At 51.3% G+C, this 25,893-nt stretch overlaps 12 protein-coding genes across 12 annotated transcripts; 7 read left to right on the top strand and 5 right to left on the bottom strand.

The window, feature by feature from the left end:
• Positions 1-5: 5 nt before the first annotated feature.
• ALTATR162_LOCUS266 (uncharacterized protein) lies at positions 6-583 on the bottom strand (the record flags this gene model as incomplete). Its single annotated transcript, XM_043307859.1, has 2 exons — positions 6-267; positions 324-583. The coding sequence occupies 2 exons, from the start codon at positions 581-583 to the stop codon at positions 6-8; spliced, it is 522 nt and encodes a 173-aa protein (XP_043163794.1).
• Positions 584-1,337: 754 nt separating this feature from the next.
• ALTATR162_LOCUS265 (uncharacterized protein) lies at positions 1,338-2,147 on the top strand (the record flags this gene model as incomplete). The annotated part of the gene is made up of 1 exon (XM_043307858.1): positions 1,338-2,147. One exon carries the CDS (start codon positions 1,338-1,340, stop codon positions 2,145-2,147), a length of 810 nt encoding a protein of 269 aa, XP_043163793.1.
• A 706-nt stretch (positions 2,148-2,853) lies between these two features.
• ALTATR162_LOCUS264 (uncharacterized protein) lies at positions 2,854-3,330 on the top strand (the record flags this gene model as incomplete). The annotated part of the gene is made up of 1 exon (XM_043307857.1): positions 2,854-3,330. The coding sequence occupies one exon, from the start codon at positions 2,854-2,856 to the stop codon at positions 3,328-3,330; it is 477 nt and encodes a 158-aa protein (XP_043163792.1).
• Positions 3,331-3,552: 222 nt separating this feature from the next.
• On the bottom strand, positions 3,553-4,180 carry ALTATR162_LOCUS263 (uncharacterized protein; the record flags this gene model as incomplete). The annotated part of the gene is made up of 2 exons (XM_043307856.1): positions 3,553-3,787; positions 3,915-4,180. The coding sequence occupies 2 exons, from the start codon at positions 4,178-4,180 to the stop codon at positions 3,553-3,555; spliced, it is 501 nt and encodes a 166-aa protein (XP_043163791.1).
• Positions 4,181-4,644: 464 nt separating this feature from the next.
• Positions 4,645-5,559, bottom strand: ALTATR162_LOCUS262 (uncharacterized protein; the record flags this gene model as incomplete). Its single annotated transcript, XM_043307855.1, has 1 exon — positions 4,645-5,559. The coding sequence occupies one exon, from the start codon at positions 5,557-5,559 to the stop codon at positions 4,645-4,647; it is 915 nt and encodes a 304-aa protein (XP_043163790.1).
• A 699-nt stretch (positions 5,560-6,258) lies between these two features.
• Positions 6,259-6,696, top strand: ALTATR162_LOCUS261 (uncharacterized protein; the record flags this gene model as incomplete). Its single annotated transcript, XM_043307854.1, has 3 exons — positions 6,259-6,433; positions 6,587-6,595; positions 6,644-6,696. The coding sequence occupies 3 exons, from the start codon at positions 6,259-6,261 to the stop codon at positions 6,694-6,696; spliced, it is 237 nt and encodes a 78-aa protein (XP_043163789.1).
• Positions 6,697-11,184: 4,488 nt separating this feature from the next.
• Positions 11,185-12,158, top strand: ALTATR162_LOCUS260 (uncharacterized protein; the record flags this gene model as incomplete). The annotated part of the gene is made up of 2 exons (XM_043307853.1): positions 11,185-11,293; positions 11,344-12,158. The coding sequence occupies 2 exons, from the start codon at positions 11,185-11,187 to the stop codon at positions 12,156-12,158; spliced, it is 924 nt and encodes a 307-aa protein (XP_043163788.1).
• Positions 12,159-13,916: 1,758 nt separating this feature from the next.
• ALTATR162_LOCUS259 (uncharacterized protein) lies at positions 13,917-15,758 on the top strand (the record flags this gene model as incomplete). The annotated part of the gene is made up of 1 exon (XM_043307852.1): positions 13,917-15,758. The coding sequence occupies one exon, from the start codon at positions 13,917-13,919 to the stop codon at positions 15,756-15,758; it is 1,842 nt and encodes a 613-aa protein (XP_043163787.1).
• Positions 15,759-17,581: 1,823 nt separating this feature from the next.
• On the top strand, positions 17,582-18,138 carry ALTATR162_LOCUS258 (uncharacterized protein; the record flags this gene model as incomplete). Its single annotated transcript, XM_043307851.1, has 2 exons — positions 17,582-17,639; positions 17,705-18,138. 2 exons carry the CDS (start codon positions 17,582-17,584, stop codon positions 18,136-18,138), a joined length of 492 nt encoding a protein of 163 aa, XP_043163786.1.
• Positions 18,139-18,406: 268 nt separating this feature from the next.
• On the bottom strand, positions 18,407-19,696 carry ALTATR162_LOCUS257 (uncharacterized protein; the record flags this gene model as incomplete). The annotated part of the gene is made up of 1 exon (XM_043307850.1): positions 18,407-19,696. The coding sequence occupies one exon, from the start codon at positions 19,694-19,696 to the stop codon at positions 18,407-18,409; it is 1,290 nt and encodes a 429-aa protein (XP_043163785.1).
• A 2,896-nt stretch (positions 19,697-22,592) lies between these two features.
• ALTATR162_LOCUS256 (uncharacterized protein) lies at positions 22,593-23,939 on the top strand (the record flags this gene model as incomplete). Its single annotated transcript, XM_043307849.1, has 2 exons — positions 22,593-22,682; positions 22,845-23,939. The coding sequence occupies 2 exons, from the start codon at positions 22,593-22,595 to the stop codon at positions 23,937-23,939; spliced, it is 1,185 nt and encodes a 394-aa protein (XP_043163784.1).
• A 312-nt stretch (positions 23,940-24,251) lies between these two features.
• Positions 24,252-25,421, bottom strand: ALTATR162_LOCUS255 (uncharacterized protein; the record flags this gene model as incomplete). Its single annotated transcript, XM_043307848.1, has 1 exon — positions 24,252-25,421. One exon carries the CDS (start codon positions 25,419-25,421, stop codon positions 24,252-24,254), a length of 1,170 nt encoding a protein of 389 aa, XP_043163783.1.
• Between the last annotated feature and the right edge of the window lie 472 nt (positions 25,422-25,893).

The following is a 25,893-nucleotide window of genomic DNA, read 5'->3' as shown; positions in this document are numbered from 1 at the left end:
ATGGTCTAGATGTCACCGACATCCTCCCATGGGCGCGCCCAAGATCGCCCTAACAACTTGCTCCGACCATCGACATACACAGGAACGCTTTCGGTGATATTCCAAAGATAGTTCACTTGCAATTTGCCTCTGCCCACGCACTCCCGTTCCGCGCAACGGAAACGCGAATATCGTGGTCGCTTGTGGTAGTCGATGTAGTGAAGGCAGTACATGCATGACCATAGGTTGACGCGGGGAAAGTTGACCTTGTAATCGTTGGCGGCGCTTCTGCGTTTGGTCAGATGTGAATGGGGTTGAAGGGGGTGGATAGAATCAAGACTTACTTCCAAGCTCGGATGTGTTCTCTCGTGAGCTTGTGCAATACTGGTGGGTCTTTTCCTTTGCGCGCTTGGTTACCTTTTCGCTTGTTGTCGTGGGCGTTCCATTTGATGAGCGCGTCAACGTCGCCCATCTGAGAAAGTGGAACGGCTTCGTCGCTAAGTCGCCCACTTTCACTGGATCGCCGCGGAGCCCACATGTCTCTTGATTGCTGTGCGTCTGTCTCTGTTGATTTCCGAGAACCATTTTCTGTGGATAGCGGCATAATGGGATTCGTGCAATGAAGGATTAGGGAAGGTGGCAGTCGATTCCAGAAATGACAGAATCGGCCAGGTGTACGCATAGCAAACGAAGATCCGGGTGACGAATATTGTTCACCTGGAGGCGCATCCAACCACGTACCGGTGAACTCTATTATGTGAATATACCTGGTCGTCTTAAAACGAGAGACACGATGACGCGTGCTAAACTGAATTTAGGACTTGGATTGAGAGATTGCGCGTCCCATTCGTGACTCTTCATCATGCTTGGGTCAGGGCAAATGAATTTTTCGTTCACAACCTACGATACCTCTATCCGCAACACTTCTCATTCGCAAAGCCTATCCCGTTTGGGACGTTGTCAATGTGGGTAGCCCGTCACATATGAGACGTTAGCCCATGGCCAACTGTGGCTTACCCACCACTGAAGTCTCAACACAATTTGCGAATGCGACATAATCGTATGTTTCAGCCGCTCCGTGCTGGGAAAGAGGTTGTTTGAGCATGATGTCGTTCACGGTCGCTGTCAGCATTGTTCCATACGTGCAGGTGTTTTAGGCGTTCCGTCCGTCACGGTGCGTCTAGCTGAATCTGTGAATCCCTCAGCTGGGACTAAAGCCACAGTCGCCATTTCGCGCGTATTCAGACTAGCTCGGTAATCATTGCGATGGTATGTATGGGGCTCTGCCGCCTCGAAGATCAGAAGATGTCGTCGCTACCACGCCCAAAGTCCTTCCTACCCCGCCGCACCAGAAAGCCATGACCACCACGTCGGCCGAACTTCCTCCGACCCCCGTCAGCAATGGCACCGTCAACCTGTCCGCCGTCAAACCTCCATTCTTCGACATCAACGGCGAGAAATCTGTACACTATGGCGTGCTGCTCTTCCCCGGCTTTCAGGCGCTCGACGTTTTTGGTCCCCTCGATGTCTTCAACTCGATGTCCATGCTCTACCACTTCCCCACGAAATTGACTATGCTCGCCGCAACCGCTGACCCTGTAGAGACGTCGCATCAAAGAGCTGGAAACATGATGTTTTCGCATCCCGAGACGGATGTGTCGCAAAGCATGATGGTAGACCGCACATTTCACGAACAACTTGAACTTCAAGAGTTGGATTCGCAAGGGAATGCAAGGGCTGGCGCCATCGACGTCCTCATCGTACCCGGTGGTGTCGGTACGCGTAATGATATGAGCGCCGAGATCGACTTCGTGAGGAATATGTACCCCAGTGTGAAAGCTTTGTTGTGTGTGTGCACTGGAGCCACGATTCTGGCGCGCGCTGGTGTCCTAGACGGGCGGCGTGCGACGACAAACAAGCGCGCCTACGCGTGGGCGACGAGCACAGGGCCGAACGTGGATTGGGTTGCGGAGGCGCGATGGGTCGTGGACGGAAACATCGTTACTGGCTCTGGTATCAGCGCGGGTATAGACGCAACATATGCCTTCGTGGGATTGAACTATGGGGAGAAGATCGCACAAGAGTTGGCTGATAGTGCGGAGTACGTGCGCTGGACTGATCCTGACCATGATCCGTTCGCAAAGAGATGGAATGCCAGTAACGCATAAAATGTCTCAAGAGAGTTTTTTATAGCCCTACTGCCTGATCGTATGGTAGCCTGGGGGATGTCGAGCTTGTCGGATTTGCTATTGCGCATCTCTCACGGTACCCGGTGCAGCTCCGGCACCTAGATGAGGTATCGTACTCTTTCACGCTATTGTCGCGACGCGAGCGCGGGTAGTCACAATAGGTCGTTGATCCTATTGTCAATCGTTAGTATGTATGGCTTTGTTCACATTTCTCTACCTGCAAGTTCCTATCATCCTCACCTTCTCTTCTTCTCTTCATCCACTACTCTACACATCTCTTGAAACAGAGCCACCGACAGCGAACACCCGCTGCAAAGGTGAAATTGAACAACTTCGGCCCACTCTTACTCTTCATTCGAGCGGAGCTGGACCCTGACTGGTCATTCTACAAAGAGTTCATGAAGGCGGCGCAACTGCGACCGCAAGCGCCGAGAATGTTTGCACTTGAGTCAAATAGATTGAGTCGCTTGTGGGAGAACCTTCCTTGCGCTTCGCGCATCAAGGGGTGCATTTCTTGTTAGGTGAGATGGGGATGACGCTCAGTACACGTGAGAAATTTCTACATATCGACTCACCTTCACTTCCTTAGCACTAACAAATCATAGCTCCTTCAACAACCAACATGGTTTCCCCTCTGTCTCCCCCAAACAACTAAATCTGGCCACAAATATCCCCCTCGACTAACATGCAGCGCGACTTCACCCCAATCCACAAGCCCATGGTATCCTTCGGCTTCGATCCCTCCGTGCCACTCACGCAAAAGCCCGTATCCGCGAACTTCTCGCTACCTTCTCCGGCCAGTGTTGCCTTCTCTGGTAAGAAACGCTCTACTACAGTGCAGCCTCTCAAATCCGCCTACAGCAGTGGTTACGTCCTCCACCAAGATCCTGCCTTCAGGCGCGACGTACAAGAATTCTTCGGCCGCGAATGGCCTACGAGCGAATCCATCACAAAACACTACAGCCAGACCGACGTACCACCCGTCTACAAGGCCGCCGAAGACGATCTTGCAGTTTGGAGGGCAGGCTCTAAGGCTGGAGGCGGGATGAAAGACGGCGGTAAAGAGGGTAATATGGAGGACAGGGTCAAGAGTGTGGAGAGCGCGTCGCGAGAAAGCTTACTGGAGAGGCTGCGCTACAAGCTGTTTAACGGCTCACCTTAGTCTGCTGAACAGCGAGTTGATCGTGAGCTTTGGAGTTAGCGTTAGAGCCTTGATATCGTTTTCACGAGAGAGTAGGCGCTCAGCACTAAACAAGACTGCGGACAATACCTATGGAATGTACTAGAGGACCAGACTATACTCTTTCAACTGTTACACTGCTGAACCTCAAGGAGAAGCACATATATCACGTTATGCCCATTCATTATCTCCACTCCAATCCTCTCACAGCTTCGGCAATCCACCCTGCTCCGGCTCAAACTCCACCGCCCTATTCTTCTCTACCCATTCCTTTTCAGCCACAGTCTCCGGCATCGGCGGCAGCATTCCGTTGATTTTCCACAAATCTCTATCCGCCTCTTCAGTACTGTACTCCCAGTCATACCCTTGGTCTGCGATGAACGGCTTCAGCGTTTCGTCGACCTTGTCTAAGAAGCGCTTTTGGTGTGCGGCCGAGGGCCTACTTGCTGTCAGTACCAATAAGACGGAAGGAACATATTGCAGGGAGGAGACTATGTGGGATTCAGACACTGGTAGGGAGGTCGTAGGGTGAGGACTGAAGGAGGGACGGGGTTGGGAAGCATTACATTACTCGAGCAAAATGCTCCATCCTGATCCTGATAAAAGGCACCGAGCTATCAGGCCCAGGCTTGTTGTCCTCACTATCTGGGGAGGGTCTTGCGACACCGCCGATGTAGTACGATTCGGGCTGGATGGGTTGAAAGATGACATTGACGTAAAATCTGGGGAGGCCGCCGAGCACATAGATTTCTGTGATTGCTTTTGCTAAAGCCGCCTTGGTGGCCGTAGAGGTGAATGTGCTGGGTGGATGGTATATGACCCAGAGAGGCATCTTGGTGGTTGAGAAGAGGGCCGGAAGTCGTTAGTGGCGTCTAGAGTAATGTGTAGAGAGGGGTTTGTGTTGAATATTTACTATCGTGTTGAATGAATGAAGGGCGACTTTATGCCTATATATGTTTGGTTGTTTAGTTAGATGTGCGTTGGCTTTACCTAGGTAATATGGTAGTGTCGCACGTGTGTGTTATCGAATAGTAATCAGCCAATCGCAAGACTAATCATGTACCGAGCCGAAGGCGTGTTACAACTGAATGACGCACGATTATATCGGAACAACGAAGGGTTTTTTACATGCAGTAATGAGCCTTGACACAGCGAGGTCCGTGATTGCGTGTCTAGTAGAGTTGTTGGCGCGTATAAACTTGCTGGAATGACCATACAGCTGGTGCTCATCACTAGCGTACTCTGTTGACTATACTAACGTTCTTGGCTGCTTGTTCCGAGCAGATTAGTGTCCGCTCAAAGCTCCGACACAACCCTTCGTACGACTTTATCGAGATTTTCCTCTTGCAGCCCAAGCATCTCGTTCGCAAAACCTTGCTTCTCTTTCCAGTCCGCAGCCACTACTCCCCACACTGCGACGACCTCCTCCCTCGCTTCCCCATCCCCGTTGAGCATCTTCGGTCTGACAACATCCAGCTCTTCCTGGCTGTTTTGGTTGATCCTCTCAAACTTATCACCAGTAGCCTTCTCCAGCGCAGCAAGGACCTCGAGTTGCGTGACGTGGTGACTGTGGACATAAAGTAGCTTGTTCGCGGTTTCATCAGACTTCTCTAGAATCTTGATGACTGCTTTGCCGATGAAGTCCAAGTTTGAGGCGGAGAACTTGATGTTGCCGCCATCAAGGACATATGCTTTGCGAGCTTTTACGTCGAACTTCAAAAGACCGCAGGTCATGCCCCAGTCGAAGAAGTGGCCTGTGACGAGGCTTGTCCATGTAAGCTTTCCCATGCCTTCTTCTCGCTCCTTGCCTTCAAGCGTAAGAAGATAGTCCCGAACGTCCTTTTTGCCCTTCATTAGCGGTAGGATCTCATTTGTCCTGTCATCTGCAGAGTCGCAGCTTCCAAACTCCGCTGGCATCACGCGCTTCACGCCGCCCTTGAACGCGGCGTCGATGAGCTTCTTCTGTGATTCGACATGGCTTCCCGCGATGGTGATGATTAGTGCATCGATCTTGTTCTCTCGCAGCGCTTTCGCGACCCCATCAACGTTCAGATCATCGGGAATTGTAATGACTTTTGTCTTTGGATAAACGGATTTGGATGTTTGGCGGTTGAGGACGAAGATGTCGAACTCGGAGGATTTAAGCGCATTGAGGACGGGTGCGCCGAGCGTGCCTGTGCCACCGATGAGGGCGACGTTGGTGATTGTCATTGTACGTCACAGTATCGATATAGATCGGAGGGGGGTTGCGGGGTGAGATGCAGGTGTGCAGTGGGATAAGGGTCACGTTTCATGGGGAAGGGCTGAAGCTATCGGCTACGGGCGCATAATGACGGCACTAGTCGCAGAGACACCTCTATCACCATCTTTCGACTCTTCGATGTCGTGCATGTAAGGGCTTTGACTCCCCCGGATGCGTGAACCGTGCAAAGAATGCTATCGCTGGTCGATGTGAATGAAGAAACGCGTCTTCCTGTGTTGACGTTGATGATGTCATAGGCCCTTCCTGCGCCTACATCGCCTACCATCGCTCTCTTGTAACATCAACGCTCGCGATGTAGCCGCCCATGCATTACTTTGAACCACGCATTTACTGTGCTAATTCCGCGTGCATGTCCAATGATTGATTGTTATATCCCCGGCAATGGAGATATGTCAACCGCGCCGCATCCCACCTCGAACGCGCCGGTGCGGGGTCTGAAGGACTGCGATTTAGACACAACACAGCCCGCTATGTAACCTCCACAAACTCTTCGTCTCGCACCCTTTTCTGTCGCCTTGCTGGCTTTTCGAGCAGTGCAGAGCAGTGTGCTACTGGTTTCCCATTGGTCGTTGTGAATCCCTCACATTACGCCTAACTTGGATCGACTCAACCTCCCGTCGTTGTTCGGCGCAGGATCTGCAGATCCCATGAACAAAGAAGAAGCGAGTTACCTCTACCAGTCAATCGTTGCAAGTGAGAAGATACGTGTCCTTCGTCTAGAACCAGGCATGTTTTGGGAACCATTAGTCGGTAGTTTCTCGGTGCAAAAGATCCCAAACAAGACTGATTCTCAGCCGGACGAGACCTGGATTCGACGCAGTAGTAATATTGGATGGGATTGCGTATCGTATTGCTGGGGGCCACAGAAAAATTATACGTACTTTAGTTGCAACGGTAATTCCCTTCGCATCACAAGATCCGTAGATGACATGTTGAGGCATCTACAGGAGCCGCTAAGTACTCAGTATCTTTAAGTAGATTCTAGTAAGTGAGATGGTATCTAGGTCGGGTTGTGACTAACTAGATGCCTAGCTTGCATCAACCAAGCTGATGCCACGGAAAAAAGCCTCAAGTCCGTTCAATAGGTACGATATACGCAATGGCCCGCAACGTGGTTGTCTGGCTTGGCCCAGCGACAGATGAGGACCATAGAAACCTGGAAAAGGTAGTTCCAGATGGCACAACGACTAAGCCTATCGATTCTGTGTTCTCTGCTTTTCCCTCCCTTGATACCCTTTTCTCTCGGGAATGGTTTACACGACGATGGGTACTACAAGAGGTGGTCCTCAGTCGTTTATTGACCACACAATACGGATTTGGAAAGTTCACATGGGAATCGTTGAATCACTGCGCGGATGTGCACTTGGACCATCAACACGGTTTCCACTAGAGTTCTGGCACTCGGCAAGCCGCGAGACACATTACTATTTTGGACTCTAATAGAGACCCAGTATATGGCCGTTCATCCAACAGCGAGGGCGAGCAGACCAACAAATAAATAACCAACAGACCAATACTTCAGCTCCTGTGGAATTACCATGCCACCCAATGTATGAATGAATAGGATCAACTGTACTCACTCTACAGTATGCCATATGACTGTTACAATTGGTTTTCCGTGAGCTATGGCATGCAATTTTCCTGAATTTAAACTGATTTCGCTCACGCGGTTGTAGTGGCTGGCCGAAGTCATGAGGTCCTATATCATGCGATCGCTTTCGGAAACCTTTCACAATAGGATAGAAGCAGGCCGTCATGGGTATCAAGCTCGAGCACTGAGAATAAGATGCCACACCTGAACGAGTGTCTGAATTTGTCTACAGAAGAGCAAAGGAGAGGTCTAAGGTGCAACCTCAAATCCCTCTGGGAGACGAAGGTATAACTCACTACTGTCAACATTGGATGGATGAAGGGAATATCCCTGTCTGGGAGAGCTCATCCTATCGCCGATACCCAATCAAGTCAAAACTGTCCCACCGCAATGGGATTCTCCATGGAGAAGTTGTCGTGATGACCCGCCGCTGGTCTCTCCCACGAGTCTTTGGCCTTGGCGAACGTACTCTTGTCGGTCGCGATTTACAGCGCACAGTTCTTTTGCGTCAAAGGTGAGGTTGAAATTCGGAAGTCTGCCACAACGCTGCTACCCTCACGTGGCAAATCCACACTAACGCCAGTAGTATTGGCTCAGCAAACAGATCTCATATACCATGCTGTCGATACAGAAATGCGTAAGCAACTAACGAATGAGATGACAGGGCGGGTCGACTCCGACAGTTCTGGTCTCCTGCAGGAAGCCAACCAGTTGCTAAACCGTCGGTATAATTTTCGTTTCTATACCAACAAGGGACCCATACTAAGTCTTGCTTTCGCGATGGTAGAGCCTGGCGACCTGGTGTGTCGCAGAACAATAGTCTTGGCATCCTGACCTCACTCCGCTGAGCCTGTGTTTGCACTGGTCATACCACCATATCGACCCTCTAACTCAACGCATCAAGAACTTTCTCGCCTTGTAGGTGTTTGCGTGGACTGATTTGCTTTCATGTATGGAGAGGTCTGATGCGCGATGTCCGCCTTCTTTCAAACGATGTCGGATGACGAAAGAGCAAGGCGTAGAAAATGAAACAGTATTTACAGGCTCCTAATCAAATCAAGTCTTACGGTGATATTGCCGGCAAGTACTGGCCCAGTCTTCTGTGTTTACAACGTCTGTAGAACTTCAGATGCGGAAATGACGAGGACGCTTGGCAGTAGAAGCCATGTGCACGGCCCCACCACAGCCTGCCTGAACGTGCAGGTGCGGGGTGCAGAAGACCGGCAGAACAAATTCGAACCCTTCATCGCTGTTTATTCGCTCTTACTTTCTCCATCAGTGATAGACTGTTAGCAGCCTGGTGTCGCACTTGCGCCGCACGCCCTCGATCTTCACATTTCGACAGCCTTGGGGTGACCTCCCCGTCAGCGCGCGTTCCAGACATTTGTTGATTCGATGCAAAGTCTGTGGATGGCAACAGAAACCCAAATCATTTTTATGAGCGCTACAAGCGCTGGAAGCTATCAGCGCGAAAGATGTCACTCGAAATAACCTACGAATACGAGTCAATAATCCCAGATGAGGAGATCCGCGTCCTTTGCCTGAAGCCAGGCGCATTTGCTGAGCCTATAATCGGCAGTTTCTTGGTGCGGACGATCGGGGACGACGAAGAGAACCCACCAGCATACAATTGCGTGTCATATGCCTGGGGGCCTCAGCGAAGCTTCACGACATTCATCTGCGACGGCCAAGCTCTCCGCGTCACGATTGTCGTAGATGAGATATTGCGACATCTGCGGAAGCTTACAAAACCACTCCATTTGTGGATAGATGCTAGTATGTGTCAGTGGGCTCTGTGCCGAAGAAAAGCTGCTGGTGGGGGGCATCGTATGTATCAACCAAGCCGAAAATTCAGAGAAGAGCCATCAAGTACGTTCAATGGGCAGAATATATGCCTCAGCTCGCAAAGTGCATGTCTGGCTAGGCCCAGGCACGGACGAGGATGCAGATGCTGTTGATATACTCTTCGACCCAAGTGGTTCCGTTCGCGAGAATTGGACGGCGATAAGTGGGAGACACTACAGAGCTTTCTCCGATAACCTGGCGCCAGCAATTATGTCTTTTGAACGGTTCGTCTCCCGCGGCTGGTTTACAAGACGGTGGGTATTGCAAGAGATATGTCTTGGCCGTGAAGTGCTCGTTCATTGCGGAGATCGTGAAGTTCGACGGTCCCGGTTCATGAACAACGCAATTGCATTATCTCAGGTTTACCAAAGAGAGAGATTCAATAGTGTTCTCTTCGATCGAGTTAATGCTCTGGTTCGGAACCTCAACAATATTTACGGGATGCAGGTTTCCATCATGGAGATGAAACACGACTCTGACATAACTGATGATTGCGAAGTCTACAGTCATATACTTCATCTTCTGGAAGTATACCACACAGCCATCTGTGTCGATGAACGCGATCGCTTGTATTCGTTATATGGCATATTGCCAGGTACTGGAATACATGACACACAACACAGTCGGCTAGCACTGCCTTGCCCCGTGGATTATAACGTACATTTCTCACATGCCTATACGACTTTCGCCAGCACTGCTATTGAACTCGGCTTGTTTCCATCTATTATAGAGCACACAATCGAATTTGGAGGGCTTGCTACTCAAAAGGAAAGCTGGCCTTCCTGGGTACCAAGCTGGAACTTGACAAGGAAGATGCAGGATGTTGAATATCTTGTCAGAGAGCTACGTCCGCCTCAGTATAATCAAAGGTTGGATAACTCTTTGATAAAAGACAAGGAAGGGCTTTGGAAGGGCGGTAGTGTGTGTCTTGCTGATGTGTACGGACTGAGAGCACTTCAGCTCCGCGGTTGTATCCACCGTGTCGTCGATACTAAGTCAAGTACAAACTACTTGGATGCGATATCATACCTCGAGACTGTTGCAAGAAGCCATCGTGCCTATCGGGACAGTGCCATGTCGAGTCATATCATAGCCTGGGTTATTGCCTGTGCTACTTACACTGTGCCGAACATATATCTCCGATCGTCGTTCGGCGTCCGAAATGTCTTTGTTACAAGATCTTTTCTTCCCCTAGGAGATTCTTTCGAGCGGCAAAAGCTCATATTAATTGCTGCAAAAGGATTTCTAGGATTGCAATCCGATGACGAGTCAGAAGAGCAGTTCAAAGTTGATATGGACAAGTTCACGTCAGAAGCTCTACGGGCGCTAGAAGGCTCAGAGGGATTTTGCTACGAACGTGATGAATCACTTGCATACGTTATTGCCTTCGCACACGTGAAGCCTGGGGATTACGTTTTTCGTACGCCGGGAACAGCCCGTGCCATATCATACAAAAGCGACGACATCGCGATTTCGGCTTTTGGGCTGATCATACAGCCTTATCACTCGCAAAGCAGTGCAGGCCCTGCTACCTTTCGCCTTTTGTGCATGTGCCTCGATTGCTATCTCAATAACAACGACCCTGAGGTTGTCGAAGTTGTTCTGGTGTAGGAAGGTACAAGTCACCTCGACGCATAGTAATCCTCACTGCCCAACAATTCTTGAGGTCGCAGACAAGAAGGAAATGGAGGGAGCTAAGTACTACCGTCTATGGAGGTGCAGACAGGGGGAATCCGAAGGTTCTAAATCTCAAGGACGCGCGTTAATGTGGTCTTCCACTTCGAAGATACCAAACCAACAAGAACAAGAACACCATATTCTGAACTACATCATTATGTTGCGATGAGAACATCCCGTCGCGCCGGAGCGTAGGATATACCTGGAGTGTAACGATCTTGCGATGCGAAGGCGACTGTCACGCCATCTTACGACCGAACACACCACCTCAGGGCACGAGCCACCTTCCTAAGCTGGACGCCTCGTATACACCGAACACAACAGTGATATATGGCTCATCCTGGATGAAATGTCGTACTCATTGTCAGCACCATCCATAACTCAAACAAGGTTTTGCGACAATAAACCAGCCATTACGATATCCAAGTTACTTCTACATCTACTATCAGAAATGCCCAACATGACACCACTCAACCGCCGACCAATGCAGCACATCGACCGTCGCGAACTCTACACCAGCCTAGAAGCGCGAATTCAATACTTGCACTCATTCCTCGACTTCAGCTCCCGTAAGTACCATCCCAGATTCCTTTTCCAAGACTCGTCCTAACCCCCATAGGCGACATCGAAGCTCTCACAACAGGCGCCAAATACATCAAAGCGCTAATCCCCGCCGTCGTCAACATCGTCTATAAGAAGTTGCTCCAATACGACATCACAGCCCGCGCCTTCGAAACACGATCAACATCCTACGAAGGCCCCGTAGACCCCAACCTAAGCGAAAACTCACCCCAAATCTTATACCGTAAGATGTTCCTGCGGGGCTACCTCACAAAGTTATGTAGCGACCCATCCAAAATGGAGTTTTGGGAGTATTTGGATAAAGTCGGTATGATGCACGTTGGACAAGGGAGGGCGCATCCACTGCATGTCGAATACGTGCATATTGGTGTTACGCTCTCGTTTGTCCAGGATATCATTACTGAGGCAGTGCTTTCACATCCTAGACTCAAGATGGATAAGAAGATTGCGTTAGTCAAGGCGCTGTCCAAGGTCATCTGGATACAAAACGACCTCTTTGCTAAATGGTATGTTCGTGATGGCGACGAGTTTGCAGAAGGGCGATTAGTGCCGGAAGTCGAGCCTGAAGGCTTCCTACATGGCAAGCGTGTTTTGCACGATGGCAGTGAGAGTGAAAGTGAGATTGAAGATGCGGCGTTGGCGGCGGGTACATGTCCATTCAAGAATTTGGCAATGGCGCCGGGTAGAAATGGCGAGGTAGCGCTGAGGAGTGCGATCAAGAGGATGAGTCGTGGGGAAGTGGTCAGCGATGGCGATGTGGTGGGCGCCGCAGATGCGCCGGCGTCGACATCATCGAGTGTGGGTGTTTTCGCTCACACTGCGATTCCAGGGACCGTGGGCAGCAGTGCGTGATTTTCAGAGTGTGTATTATGATAGGCGTATTTTCCTTCTTTTCGATTTTGTATTTGGTATTCTCGATGGTTGGGAGCGTTTTGCCGAGGGAGGGACATATGAATTCGGAGTGGGCATCGGCGCGGTCAGCCCACGTGCCGAAGCAGCGCGCATCGAAAGCACGGGACAAACCGGAGACGGAAGACTGCCCGGGACCGCGATCAGCTTAGCCCTCAACGCAATCCATCACTATTTCTAATAAGAGTCATATTGCGATGAAAGTTGCCTCAATGCAGTGCTTGTGACTTGCCAAAGTCTTTGCAGAACATTCTCGTCCTTTTGCATCACATGACAAATGTACCCGCTAAGCCTTCGCAGCAGATCACATGACATCTTCAATCGTGAGAGGATGATGCATAGAAGCCGATCGCCATCGTGGTGTTGAGAATGTTCCAGCTGGGGGGTACAGCCTCTCAGCATGTTAGTGGACCGGTTACTGGCCGCCAGTGTGTGGAGGGCAGGGCTAAGGCCATTCTAAGCTGGGACGCCGGCGACACTTTGTGGCGTTGGCTTGGCTTGCATGCGCGTCCAGGCTTGGGAGCATAATTGACCTTGGGCTACCTTGGGGCTAGGATGAGTACCTTGTTCCACAGAGCGAGAGTGAGGTGTAAACTTCACCAGATGCTGATCGAGGCCTAAGGGATGTCGCTGAGGTGACAGGCGTAGACCACCGAAGGGTAAATAGTCCCCTGGGAACATGACTTGATCCGAGGCTTCCGCTTTGTTCTGCAAAACTGGTGCCTGCGCGTGCGACGGCAAGAAAATGTTGTCGTGGGCATGTCTGACAGACAGATCATCTCATGGTGCCCTCCAGTGCCTACCACGTTGCGAATCCCCCGCGGGCAGCCCTAAGCCGGCAAGCCGAATGACATAACGACTGAGACAAGACTTGAGTCGTTAAACGTTTGCTGGCAGCAAGTTAGCGGATGCGCCCCTTGGCTAAGATTTAGCGAAGGCCCCATAATGATGTAAATTGCGCGAAAAGCAAACCTTACGCGTTGATTGTCTGCGGTGAAGTGCTAAAGAGACATCGTGGGGAGAGCTGCGATACGACGGTCAAGTCGGCCATGGCTGCTATTTCTTGCATGTGAATTGCTTTGTTGACGACTTTTGTCTGAGACGCAAGGGCACATATCGCCAATTCCGGCAAGGAGGTGGCTCGACAGGGACACCCCCGCTAGCGCCGCTTAGTCTAGCCCGTACGTGCGGAAATGCGCTGAATGACTGCTCCCCCCCGAACTTCGTCGTCGCTGCCCTTCATCACAACATCATCGCCATCTGGCACACCATCCCCCCAACCTCCTCCCCCACCACGCCTCTACACGGCCTTTTGTAGCCCTGCACAACTGTAATACACCTCTCTCTCCTGTATTCACGAATTCTTTGTTGGAATTTCGTGCTGGTGCGGCTGTTTCTTCCTTATCAAGTGGCCGATCATCGCGCCTCTTGCCCTCCACGTCACCATCTCAACGGCTTAACTGCTTGTTGCTTCTCTTCCTGCACTCCTTCGCGCACACTTGATACCCCCCCTACCTGTTTTAATATTTCCCCTCGTACGACTGTCTGTTTGATTTTCTAGTCGAACTTCAGTCGCGCATTACTGTTGTTGCGCCTGCTGCAACGTCATCCTGCAGCCTTACTAGCACCTGGACTTCGATGCGCACGACCCTCACAACTACAGATGAGCTCTGTTGGTTTTAGGCTTCCACTTCTTTCACAATGCAGTCCATGTTCCGCCTCCCATGGTGTAACGAGTCGCCTGGCGACAAGATCATGGAGAAATCCACACTTCACAAGTCAAGGCCGCTGCCGGTCGTTGACATGCCACACTTCATGAACAAGATCAAGCGGAAACGGACTGACAGTCCTGAACCAGTAGTGAAGAAATGGAAGGGTGCCCACGGTGAGGTGAGACCATCTACCGTCGGCGGAAATGCGAATGCGAAAGCTGCGACCGAGAATGGACGTCTTGCAGACGCACCCAAAGCTGCTTCTGCCGAAGTCTTGGATGCCCGACCAAAGGCACAACCAGCAAGGAAAGAGGGTGCGAGCAAGAGCAAATCTTCGCAACCGACTGCCAAACCTGAATCCGTCAACACGCCATCTACTACCATGGATTCTGGATTGACCCCTGTGCAACAAGCCATCGAGGCGCAAATCAACTACGAGATCTTACTTAAACACAACGAACTTCGTTTGATTGAACAGGAGCTCGCCAAATGCCAGGTTTCCCTCGAGCAACTAAGACGGTGCTCGATCATTCCTTTCCCGGGTACCGAAGGTCTCAGCGAGGATGCCAGCCTCGGCGTTGGTGCTTCGCTGCAACCCAGCTCTGGCTTCACAGAGCCCCAGTATGCTGCTCCTTGGGGAGTCACCGATGGCCCGTACACTCGCCACTACGCAAAATGGTTGATCTCGGATGCCAAGTTCGACTCCGTTTCTGAACGTGCACTCGCTCAGCAAGCTCAAGGTTACTTTGGCACTGGTGAGGGCAGAACGACGCGCGGCAGCTTTGCTGACTATGGGTCAGCTCACAGAGGCCGCACGTCGCGAACTTCGACTGGAATGTTGAAGCTCACGCCTCTTGGTGAAACTCCAGCACCAGCGCCTAAGGTTGACCCGCTGTTGCATAAGCGATCGACGGATGGTCAGTGGGTGCGCCTGTACTGCGCTCCGTGTGGCCACAGCAACTTCTCCAACACACAGGGTTTCCTGAACCATTGCCGAATCAAGCACACGCAGGTTTTCAAGAGTCATGATGCAGCAGCTATTGCGTGTGGTGTCCCTGTCGATGTCAACGAGGTTGGAACTCCTATTGCCGCCACCGAACCAGCAAGCGCCCCAGCTGCGCCGCCAGCCGTGTCTTTCCCCGTCCCTGCTACTCCTGGTATCGTTCACCCACTAGCATCACAGTCTGTACCCGCTCCTCAAGCTCGGGAAGTACATCGTGATCTGAACGCATCTCCACGTGACGAGTCTAAGACCGCTACACCAGCTAGCTTTGCCAAGTCATCGTCGACACCGTACCTTGCAGCCCGTTTCCAGAACAGCGGCGCGCAAGGTAACTTCAAGGAGATTGTCGAGACAGCCCGCGCAAAGGTCGACCTTGACGCAATAGACGCTTCAGATGACGACAGTCCTGCTCCAACACCAGTTTCAGCAGTGCCACCTCATCTCGCCCGTCTCCCAGCCAGCGCTCCCGCAAGCAAAGCCCCATCGTCCCGACCAGGTAGCAAAAAGGGCAGCCATTCAAGTCACGCTCGCCTTCCATTGTCGTTCCAATCTCCAACCAAGTCTGACGGCGATCATCACGAGCCAAGCTCACCAGTAGATCTCAACCCCAACACCGTCGAGTCCAACCCGGGTCTGGTTAGCGACCACGATGATGATGACGATGATGAGGACGCGGACGATGCGCATAGTCAACTAGATCTCCATGTTGGCGCCGACGACGTCATGGTTGAGGATGCGAGCGACGTTGAAGGTGTGCAAGAACGTAGAGGTTCGCGACCGGCGCTCCATGGGTGTTTCGAGAAGGGAGAAGGAAGTCGGAACCACTAAGCAGTTTGAGCGAGTTAGGTCCGGCTCATGCTGTTGGTGCGAAGACCCGCCAACCTTTTTACGATGTCACTATTCATGGAGCCATGGTCTTTGTTCTTTTTATTCTCAAGTTGGTTGAAGGTATTATTGCGCCTTCTTTTATACACGGGTACCAGCAATGGACAGGAGTTGGTCCGGTTGGTTCAGGACATTACAATATGTCCTGCTTGTTGTTGTTTTTTGCTTGTTCACTCCTCTTATCTCTTACTCACTTGTTTGCCGCTGCTGCTGCTGCTGTTTTTATGGAAACGCCTAAAATGTGTCAGAAACCTCTCATCTCACGAGCGCCTTTGCAAAGAAGGTGTTTTAGTTTAGGCGCTGGAAACGTCGTGTATCATCATCAACTGCTATATGTACGAAATTGGGTGGTGTCAGGGTGGGATATGATCTTTTCATGGGGTTGGTTTGGGGAAGGGGCTAGATGGATTGGGGTGCTGGCACACTGGCAAAACTATGGCAAGCAGTGCGAAACCTTGCTTGTTTATTGCTCTGTATATATCTTTTTTAATTTTTACGAAAAAAAAAAACCTATGAGTTGAACTGAACTGAACTGAACTGAATTGTGTGAAGTGGTGAAATCAAGGGTTTCTGGTAAGACTCTTGCGGTGCCAAGGTCACTTCGGTACTTGTGAAGGGTGACTTGCACGGCATGTGTTCCACCTCTGATGGGGATGCTCATTATGCAGTTCCTTCCCGATATCGTTCCGTAACGCCTTGCTTCGTGAAATGCGTCAACTTGGCGGATGCTCTTCTTCTACCTCTTCCTCTTCAACGCGATGTGTCGTCATCCATTGTCCCGTACATGGGAATGACACTCAACTCATAAACTGCAATACCTGCCCATCGTCAGCACTCCAGGCCCACATATCTCCCCCCTTTCTCTTTACACCCTCTAATATCACATATTCATAGTATAACTTACAGCCATGACTACACACGCCAAACTAACATACGGACTCAACCTTTCGCCCACTCTCGCAGCCTTCCAGATTGGGCTCAACCAGTACGTGTCTTTGTTTCGGTCGAGTGGGCCAGGGAAAGTTGCGTGGGCGTATGTTGAGGTGCAGATTGTGAGGAGGAGGACGAGTAGGAGGGATTGGAAGTTGAAGAGGGCGGTCTGTGAAGGTGTTAGTGGGAGGTAGGGAAGTTGAGAGGGAGGGGGAGAAGGGAGGATAGAGAGCGACGAGAGCGGGAAGATGGGGAAGGGGAGGTATATGGAAAGGGATGGGCAAGATACACAGTGAGGGTAAAAGTATAGAAACGAGGAAGATGGGGTGGACGTGCCATTGTGACAGGTGCGACGAATGCTTAGGCCGAGGACGGTATTGCGTGAATGGGAGACGGATGGCGGTGGTCGCAGACTTTTGTGTATTTGTAGAGACTCGGATCGGATCGTTTGAAGGAACTAAGTAGGGCTGTTGCCTGTGAATGCGCGCGCTTCTGGACAGATTTGTCGCTGTTTGTTCGTTAACTGTCCGTTTCGCTGGTCGCGCGGTCGGAACGGGAGGAGGGTCAGTGCGCCGCTGCGCGCCCGCATGCGATTGATCGTCATTGCAGCTGTCGCGCTAGGGCAGGCTTGTACACACAATCGCGACTACAACTCATCACGACATGACCTCAACAACCTCATAACTGCTCATACCAACCTACACACATCCCCCTTGGCTCTGCGCTTCAAAACAAAACGCGACGATTGTTATCACAGCGGCTAGGTAGAACGAGAACTAGCAGGACAAGGACACCGCGGTGCGACACTCTCTCGAGCGTGACATAGACACACAACCATGACCGAGCCACGTATGAGACTGCGGCAAAAGGGCCAGCAATTTCCCACACAGGACTGTACGTTTTTCCCTCCACGTCGCTCCCCTCACCCATGACACACCCAATCTGACAGCCCACAACAGTAGAAGCATTCCTCCTTGCCTTCGGCGACAACGACTACCCCCTCCCAGAAACAATGCGCGTCCTCGACGAAATAATCACCGACTACATCATCGAAACCTGCCACGAAGCTGCCTCCGTCGCACACCACGCGCGCCGCGCAAAAATCAAGCTCGACGACTTCAAATTCATGTTACGCCGGGATACGGGGAAGCTGGGCAGGGTCAGCGAGATGCTGGAGACAGACAAGGAGTTGAAGAGGAAGAGGAAGGCGTTTGATACTGATGAGGGGGCCGTGCTGCAGGAGAAGGACGGTGGGGATGGGGGAGGAGGTGGCGGTGGGGAGACGAAACTAGGGAGGCCGAAGAAGAAGGCGCTGGATGGAGAGACGGCGGAGAGGGGGAGGGGAGAGGAAGAAAAAGAAGAAGAAGAGAGATTTTGGAGGTGGTGGGGATGATGCTAGTACCGTGCGGAGTGGATGAAGTTGATAGGTGGGTTGATGTTAGGTCATGGAAGCCATGGAGACCTGGCAACTCATCGTCATTGAGCATACGGCCACGGAATGAATCAACACTCGAGGTTCATGCATTACTAGGAGTATCGGGTCATTGGAAGACATTTACTGGCGTTTATCATGGATACCCATTCGAGCTTGAAGAGCTTGTAGGACAAAGTCAATTGCTTCTCATTCGAATATCCCTTTTCTCCCATGTCAGATAGCAGTTCTACCCTTCTCTTCCTATACTCCCAGAGAACTGTCCGATCATACAGTTTACGACCGGCTTTCGAGTAAGCACTACGGCCGGCTTTGAAGTAAGCACTCCGACCTTGGACCATGCGTCACGAATAGCCGTCTGCACCGACTTGTCGACAAATTCCTTCCCTGCAATATCCACTGTGACTTCCGCAAAAGTCTTGAAATCGCAGTCAGATGGAATCCTACCCGAGGTCATGGTCTGGTACCACACCTTGCCAGCCTTCTCCCAGGAATTTCCACCAAGAGACTTCGCAGCCAAGTAGAAGGCATGATTCGGGATTCCCGAGTTGATATGGACGCCTTGCCCATCCTCAGTCCCCTCGTAGAGATCCCGCATGTGCTTCGGCTGCGGGTCGGTTCCGAAGATACGGTCGTTTGTATATGCTTTCCCGGCCTTGAAAGTTCGCAGCGCAGAACCCGTGAACGCTACCGGAAAAAGCGTTTGACCGAGATTCCAGTCCGCATCTTCCACACTCTGATGCATCCACCATTGCTCGGCCATGGAGCCAAAGATGTCGGCACAAGACTCATTCAAGGCTCCCGACTGCGAATAATAGTCAAGCGGTGAGGAGAATTGGACAAAGCCGTGGCTCAGTTCGTGGGCAATGACATCTAGTGAGTCGGTGAGGAAGTCAAAGGTGATGTGATCGCCATCGCCGAAAACCATTCGCTTCTCGTTACCGTCCCAGTAGGCGTTGTTGTACCCGTTTGGCGTTTTCTTCAGTTTGAAATGAACGCTGCCAACAAGAGGTAACCCGCTGTTATCAAGAGAATTGCGGCCGAAAATCTTCGCAAAAAAATCGTGCGTGATTTGGAATCCATCGTAGACGTTGTTGACTTGGCGGTCCTTGATGCGTTCCTGTCCTTCCGATCTGGCAAGCGTTCCGGGGAGGTCTTCCGTCTCTCTGCAATCATAGACTGTTCGTTGCACGGAGGCTGGGACTGTAGCGTCTGCTGACACCAGAGTTTGCTGAAATGCTTGATGTCGTTCGGCATGGGTCTCCTTGAAATCAGCGATGGCTCCAATGATGTGTTTGGGAGCGAAGCCTCTCCTAGCATCAGAAAGACTAACCTGAGTTCTAGCGCACAGCTCACGACGTTGATCGGCATGAGACCTTCCATGTTGAAGCGTATGTTGGCAGGCGACACGAGAATCTTCCGCAACTGGATCAGAGCCGGCGACGGTGGAGTCAGCTATAGCCGAGAGAATGTATGGAGGCACAAAGCCGCAGATGGGATACTGCTGGACCTTCTCCATGATAGAGGTTGAGTAAGATGTAGGAAAATAAAGTCTTCTGGTAAGAGTGAAGAACCGAAGCATTCGATCGTCTCCAGGGGAAGGAGAACGAAGCTATGTCCTAGGGTTAGCAGGACTTATGTATATCACGGTTCGTGGGAAGTGTGGGTGTGTGATACAGTGTGGACGGGGATCAGCTCTCAGCCCTCCTATCTGTGTGTTGCCAGGCAGTCCCGTCTCAGCTGACTGCGCATCGCTTCAGCACTGCGCCCTTGGCGATGCACGATCTAGGCCATGTCCTACTTCGAAACCTACACCAATTATGTGCACTTCAGGCAACTGGGCGCTCACCTGTTGCGAAGGCTGAAAGCTTGGAAGGAAGGCGTTGAAGTGGCATGATGAAGTGTTTATATTACCAAGGCTTCAGCTCTGGGAAACAGAATCCCGCTCGAGTCCAACCTATCCCTAGGCAACTGGTTATAGGAATAACTGGTTAATCAGCCGTTGACGCACCCAAGGCTTTTCCAGCCCCTCTAAAAGGAAACATTACTAACGAAATCTCCTCTTATTGGTTAAGAAAGACTTTCGTGCCCTAATGGCTGCTTAACTAGCTATTTTTACAACGAGTTGCCCGAGTGTGGTGTACCGCTTTTAAAAGTGTGTAGGAACTGGTCAGGTTTATACGAAGTGTGCTGCGAGCTCCGATTTAGCCTTAGTGAACATTGTGCAGCGATGTGTCACGTGTCAACGAAATCACGTATCCTCATTCAAGATAGCTTAGGAAATGCTGGCGGTTGTGAATGAGTTTGATCTACGCCAGGTCGAGTTTGATCAAGGATCTACACAGCCAGTCTTTAACGTCTGCCAATTATGCTACTCGATTTTGTTCTCAGAATGAATTCCATAATGTTGCCGACCTTCTCTCTATAAACTGACTAGGCGAGACCAAGGTCTTCAAGACAAAGAAAATGCGGACTGCCACACAACGGTCATACCCCTTCGGTACCGATCATCCATCAGTGTTCAGGCTGATCTCCCGTAGCATCATTTCAACTTTCTCCAACTCCATCTTAAATATTCTATAGCTTGCCAATCAACATCCGGGATTGCCTCCTCCTCTCCATCTACTTCATCTTCCTCTTCGAATATCTGACCTCCTCCTGCTTAACCTTGCTTGACCTGTTGCCAATCCTCCTCGGCCTCGCTCCACCCTCTCTTGGCTCCTCGTGGTATCTTCGTTCATGGTTCCTTTGACTATTTGTCGAACTAAACACAAATTTCTCCCCATTATTCGGTGGACATGCTCGACATGAACGGAGAATCATATAGGTAACAAACGTTAAGGGCCCCTAAGAACGTTCAACCGCGATGGGATCGGGAACCCTTTCGCGAGTACGAGTGTTGGCTGCAGTCAATGTTGGGTAATCCATCGAAACAACAGCAGACGTGACTTCAAAACAATCCTCAATCCCGGTAACTGACTTTGAGATGCCGCTCTGATGAGGTCCGGTTGGGAACGGCTTTGGTGCTGGGCGTGGCGGAGGCACATTCGGAAATTTAGTCGCCAGACCATAAACGTTGGCGTCAATGTCATGTTGATACATACATTCACTAGAAGAATCAGACATCGATAAACAGATGGGCATATACCGGTGGATAGGTCTAACAGCCCTACTAGGGTCTGTACAGGGGAGGCTTCCTGCACCTAAACAATGTAGGTGCAGCGGACAGGCGGAGATTTTGCATTAGATGCAATGGCCAATGTGCGCAAGGTCTGTATCCGAACAGCCTAGAAGAACTTTTACTTCTGTCCGTGTGCGACCTCCATGCCTTTTCCTCCCGACTTTGTTTGCGCTGGCCTTTTGTCCCATGTTTTCGTGACGATGCGATGCGATTTGTTCTTCTAGGCGAGGACTTCACGGACACTGTCCGCCCCCGATGTTGGCTACGTTCCTAGGGAAGGGGGAATCGTATCATCGCCGTTACCGTCTTTTTGGATACGTTCCCCAGGACAAGCCTATTAGCAGCAATGTTGGATAGGAGCGCTTACAGAGACCGGTCTGTGGTATCCACGTCGAGTAGATAACCTTGATTTGAGTCGACGTCGTAATCGAAACCAAATTCATCTGCGAATGCGAAAGGAGGAAGTGCGGACATTTCTCGCCGTGCTGTCGCGGTCTGAGTCGGGAGGGCTTGGTTTGCTTCGTTGCTCGCCGCGTTGTGGAAGTGAAAGTAACTCGTGGGTATCAAAAGTTAATGAGCAGGATGTGGGAAACCTTTGTAGTCTCGTCAAGAAGCATTAAGAAGAGAAACTGATGCTTTTCCAAGACGGTATACGTGGCGCAAGAGTGAGGTGAGTGTGAGTGTGAAGTTCGAAGAGGGGTAAAACGCGCTCGACGCGTCTTGGTGCTTCCAATCAAACTCCAGTTAACTCCGCGCTAACGTATCGTAGTCACATGAGCAGGCTCATGATAGATAAGGCGGTGTGCGTGGATGTGACGCTGATAGGTTACAGTGCCCATTGTCAACTCGGCGTAGCTCTCAGTGTTCTACCCTACTAGATTACCGCAGCAGGTGAGTTCGCGCCTTGGGTTTGTGAGGATGGCAACTCCACATCCACGTGCGACTTTCCAGTCAGCTTTCCACACATTGGTGCGTCAGACGCCGCTGCCTCCGAATCAGTCGTCCTGGCTGTGTTGTCACTTGTACCTAACAATCGAACCTGCTCTTTCTCACTAACAACCAAAATCTCGACTCGATTCACAGTCAACCACCACATCACACATGCCAACTTACACAACATCGCTACTCCATTCTTCCGCTGCCCACTATAGTTTACGACTCGACTTACCCTCAATCACCACGCACACCACTTCAACGGACGGACGTCTTCAATATATTTTCCCACCGCTCACTAATGGATCCCCCGGCCCCCAGCTCCACTCGTAATGGCAACGTAAACACCAGTGCCTTCAATTACGACGAATTCCAGGACGACAGATGTGATGTATGTTTCCAACCTTTCAGCAGCACACACGCACGTGTCAACATGCCCTGCCGCCACATGTTCGGTGAAGAATGCCTCCAAGCTTGGGTTGACCCCTTAGAGCAACAAAACGGCCGCTGCCCTTAGTGTGACAACGTTCCAGAACTGTCGCTTCCAGAACAGGTCGACGATATAGCCGAAGCTGCCAGGAATACACTTGCTGGACGGGCACAACAAAGACAGGCACTAAGAGAGGGTACCCATGCAGATGACGATGCTGCGATAGCAGCACAGAACGCGCGTATCATCGCCCACGAACGTGTGAATCTGTTAGAGAGAATAGCCCATGTCAAAGCGGTGGTGGAGCGCTCGCTATTCAACAACGGTGCCCCACCGCTTATAAGAGGTTTCGGCCATGCAGACGAAGATGACGATGAAGACGAAGACGAAGATGTTCAGCTAGCACAACCAGCCGTTCGTTCCGAGACCTACGAGCGTGCAGCGAGGTTGGTTCGGGAAAATGCACGACGAGGATCGGAGGAACGCCAGCGATTCGTCGACCAGCATCGTCGCGCCAAAACCCGTCTCCCATCTCGTCTTACTGTGCCGACAGCTTCCCCTTACGTACCTGTGAAATATGGCAACCAAGCAGTCTACGACCTCAGCAAAGCAGTCGGATTCCCAACATACGATGCTCATCCTCCCAGCCTCAACGGACAATTTATCCCACAATCACTACAACTACAACCACACGAGGCGATACACCCACCGACGCCACCACGTACCTCTAGAAACACGCCTCTCCGGCCCGAAAGCTCTCCATTCAATAGACAAGCACCACTTCCATCAACGCCGCCGTCGTTCGCCCACAACGATAATCCTTCTTCATGGGACAGCTCCCTGCTCAACGGAAGCCCTGCGCATATCTACGGAAACGCATTCGCCCAAAATCCATTCGGTCAACACTACGTGAACCCATTCGTCCGTCCAGATACAGCTGATAGGTCAAACGTCTTACCCCCAGCACATGGAGTTCGGATTACACCTAAAGCCGCTTTGTTTGCACTTGAAAGAGAGTTTCAAGAAGCTAGACGAGCCGCATCGGGTCGCGAACCTCTGTCGGGTCCTCGTCCTTCAAATCAGAGTGGTGGGCGTGAGGGGGATGGGAATAGGCGTCATTCCCATCCGGGTGGAAGAAAGGAGCATAAGGGTAGAGGGAGGGGAGGACCTAGATCTGGACTCGGACCTGGATCGGATGGACCGTTTGGGGAATACTGATCAGTGAAGGGGACAATCGCTTCACTTGGATGTTGGCGGAAGACAGCTGAGCTGAATACACGCCATTTGTATACGTAGATGAAGACGCACATTCAATACACTCATCTTGTACTTGCATCGCGCTGTCGCGGCTCCATGGGGTATCACAATCATATTATCCTATCCTTGCCAAGTCCATACAGAAACTCCCGATACCCAAAACACAAGCTCCGATCCCTATATTACATACCCGAGTCTCGTGAGACTGCGTTGGGAGGGAGAGAGAGACAGATATCAAGTCCCACCTTGCCCTCCATCAATACACCACCTGCTTCACCTAATCTTATCAATTCTCTTCTTGGCAATCTTAATCTTCCCATCCACCCTCTCCACGTCCTCTTCAAACAAGCCCAACATAGCATTCTGCTCCACAATCTCCGTATTGATCTGAACCCCCATCTCCTTCATGCGGCGCACAACCGTTGTCAAATCAACCAGATCTTCGTCTTGCTCTTGAATAATTTGCTGTTGCAGTTGTAGAACACCTTCGTTGTCTAGTTCGCGAGTCTTGTCTGTTTCGTGAGCGGGCGCTCCGAGGACGCGACGGCTGCTGGATGATTTGGTTTGGGATGCGGAGCCTTTGAATAGACCGGCTTTTTGCGACTCGGTTACAGCGGCCGACGAGGTAGATGGCGCGTGTGATGAAACTCCGGAACCTGATATTGCTGCTTTGACGGCCATGCTGTTTAGTACCGAGTCGAGGCCGTCGCGTTCTTTTCTCAGACCACTGATCATGTCTTTTCGTCTTCTGATTTCTCCATCGCCGAGTTTTTCGCCGGACCATTCGTCTGTTTTGTTGTTGCTGCTGCCACCAAGGCGACTGAGTCCTTCGTCCAAGGCGGAAATGAGTGTAGAGGCACGAACGAGGCTTTTCTTCGCGTTGGCTGCGGCTTCGTGTTGGGCAGTTGCTGCGGTGGCTTGTTCGCGTTTTGTCAACCACCTACGCGCATCTTGAAGGTTGGATTTGAGTTCGGAGTGCTTGTCCAGCCAATCTGAACTATCTCTCACTCTGTCCTTGCCGAATTGTGAACCGGGGAAGCCTGTGGTCTTCTTCCCGTTACTACCATCCTTCTCTCCCAGCTCCAGAAATTGTTTGTAGGCTTTGGAAATGCGCCATCGGCCGTCTTCGGAGCTTTCTATTGCTCGCAGGTAGGCTTCTAAACCGGACCGTCGCTTCTCGATGGCTTCGGGTGAGCCCGCCGTGCTTCCTAAGCCTAGGAAGCCACCGAGCCAGGATTTTGGTGGGAGGGGAGCTGGCGGCGCGGAACCAACTTCTGAACGGAGGGAGGAATCGAGGGCGGAGAAGTCTGAGTAGCGCTTTTGTATGCTAGTTGTAGCGCGGGGGAAGGGGTGTTCGATCTTGATGGTATAGGAAGTATAGGCCTTGCCATTTTCGGGTGTTTGGTCTTGCGCCGTCGGTATTGAGATCTTGAGGGGCGCCATATTTGCGATATGTGGTAAAGGTTTCGGAGAGCAAAGGTGATGTTGGCGATACGACGGCAGGCGGCCGTCTTCTGTTAAGCCGATGCCTGGCGCGGTCGCGTGCACTTAATTCGCGACAATAGCGTTATTTTGCAGGCCCGAGCTGAATGTATGCGCGTGATATCTATTTGTTTGCAAGACCAGAGAGGTAGACGCGTCAATAGGAATAAGAAAAGAGCTCTCGCGCAAGATCCAGGGTCCATGCCATGATTGACGTCGTCGTATGCAGCCGCGGCACGCTAGCGCCACGTGCGTCACTTGAGGTTTGCCCCGGTGAACTCAACACCATGACTCCTATTACCAACATCTCGTTCAACATCAAACGGCCACATTTGACCCAGGGATGCATAATCAATTCATGCTACTTAACAATGCCAGCCTTCATGGTATCCAAACACTGGCGTTCATGACTGCTAAACCGCAATGACCCTTC

This window comes from Alternaria atra (assembly GCF_907166805.1).
Source record: "Alternaria atra isolate CS162 genome assembly, contig: 19, whole genome shotgun sequence".
In the NCBI taxonomy this organism is placed as follows: domain Eukaryota; kingdom Fungi; phylum Ascomycota; class Dothideomycetes; order Pleosporales; family Pleosporaceae; genus Alternaria; species Alternaria atra.
Note: the sequence above shows the minus strand (reverse complement) of the source record. Positions and strands in the feature narration are given on the sequence as shown.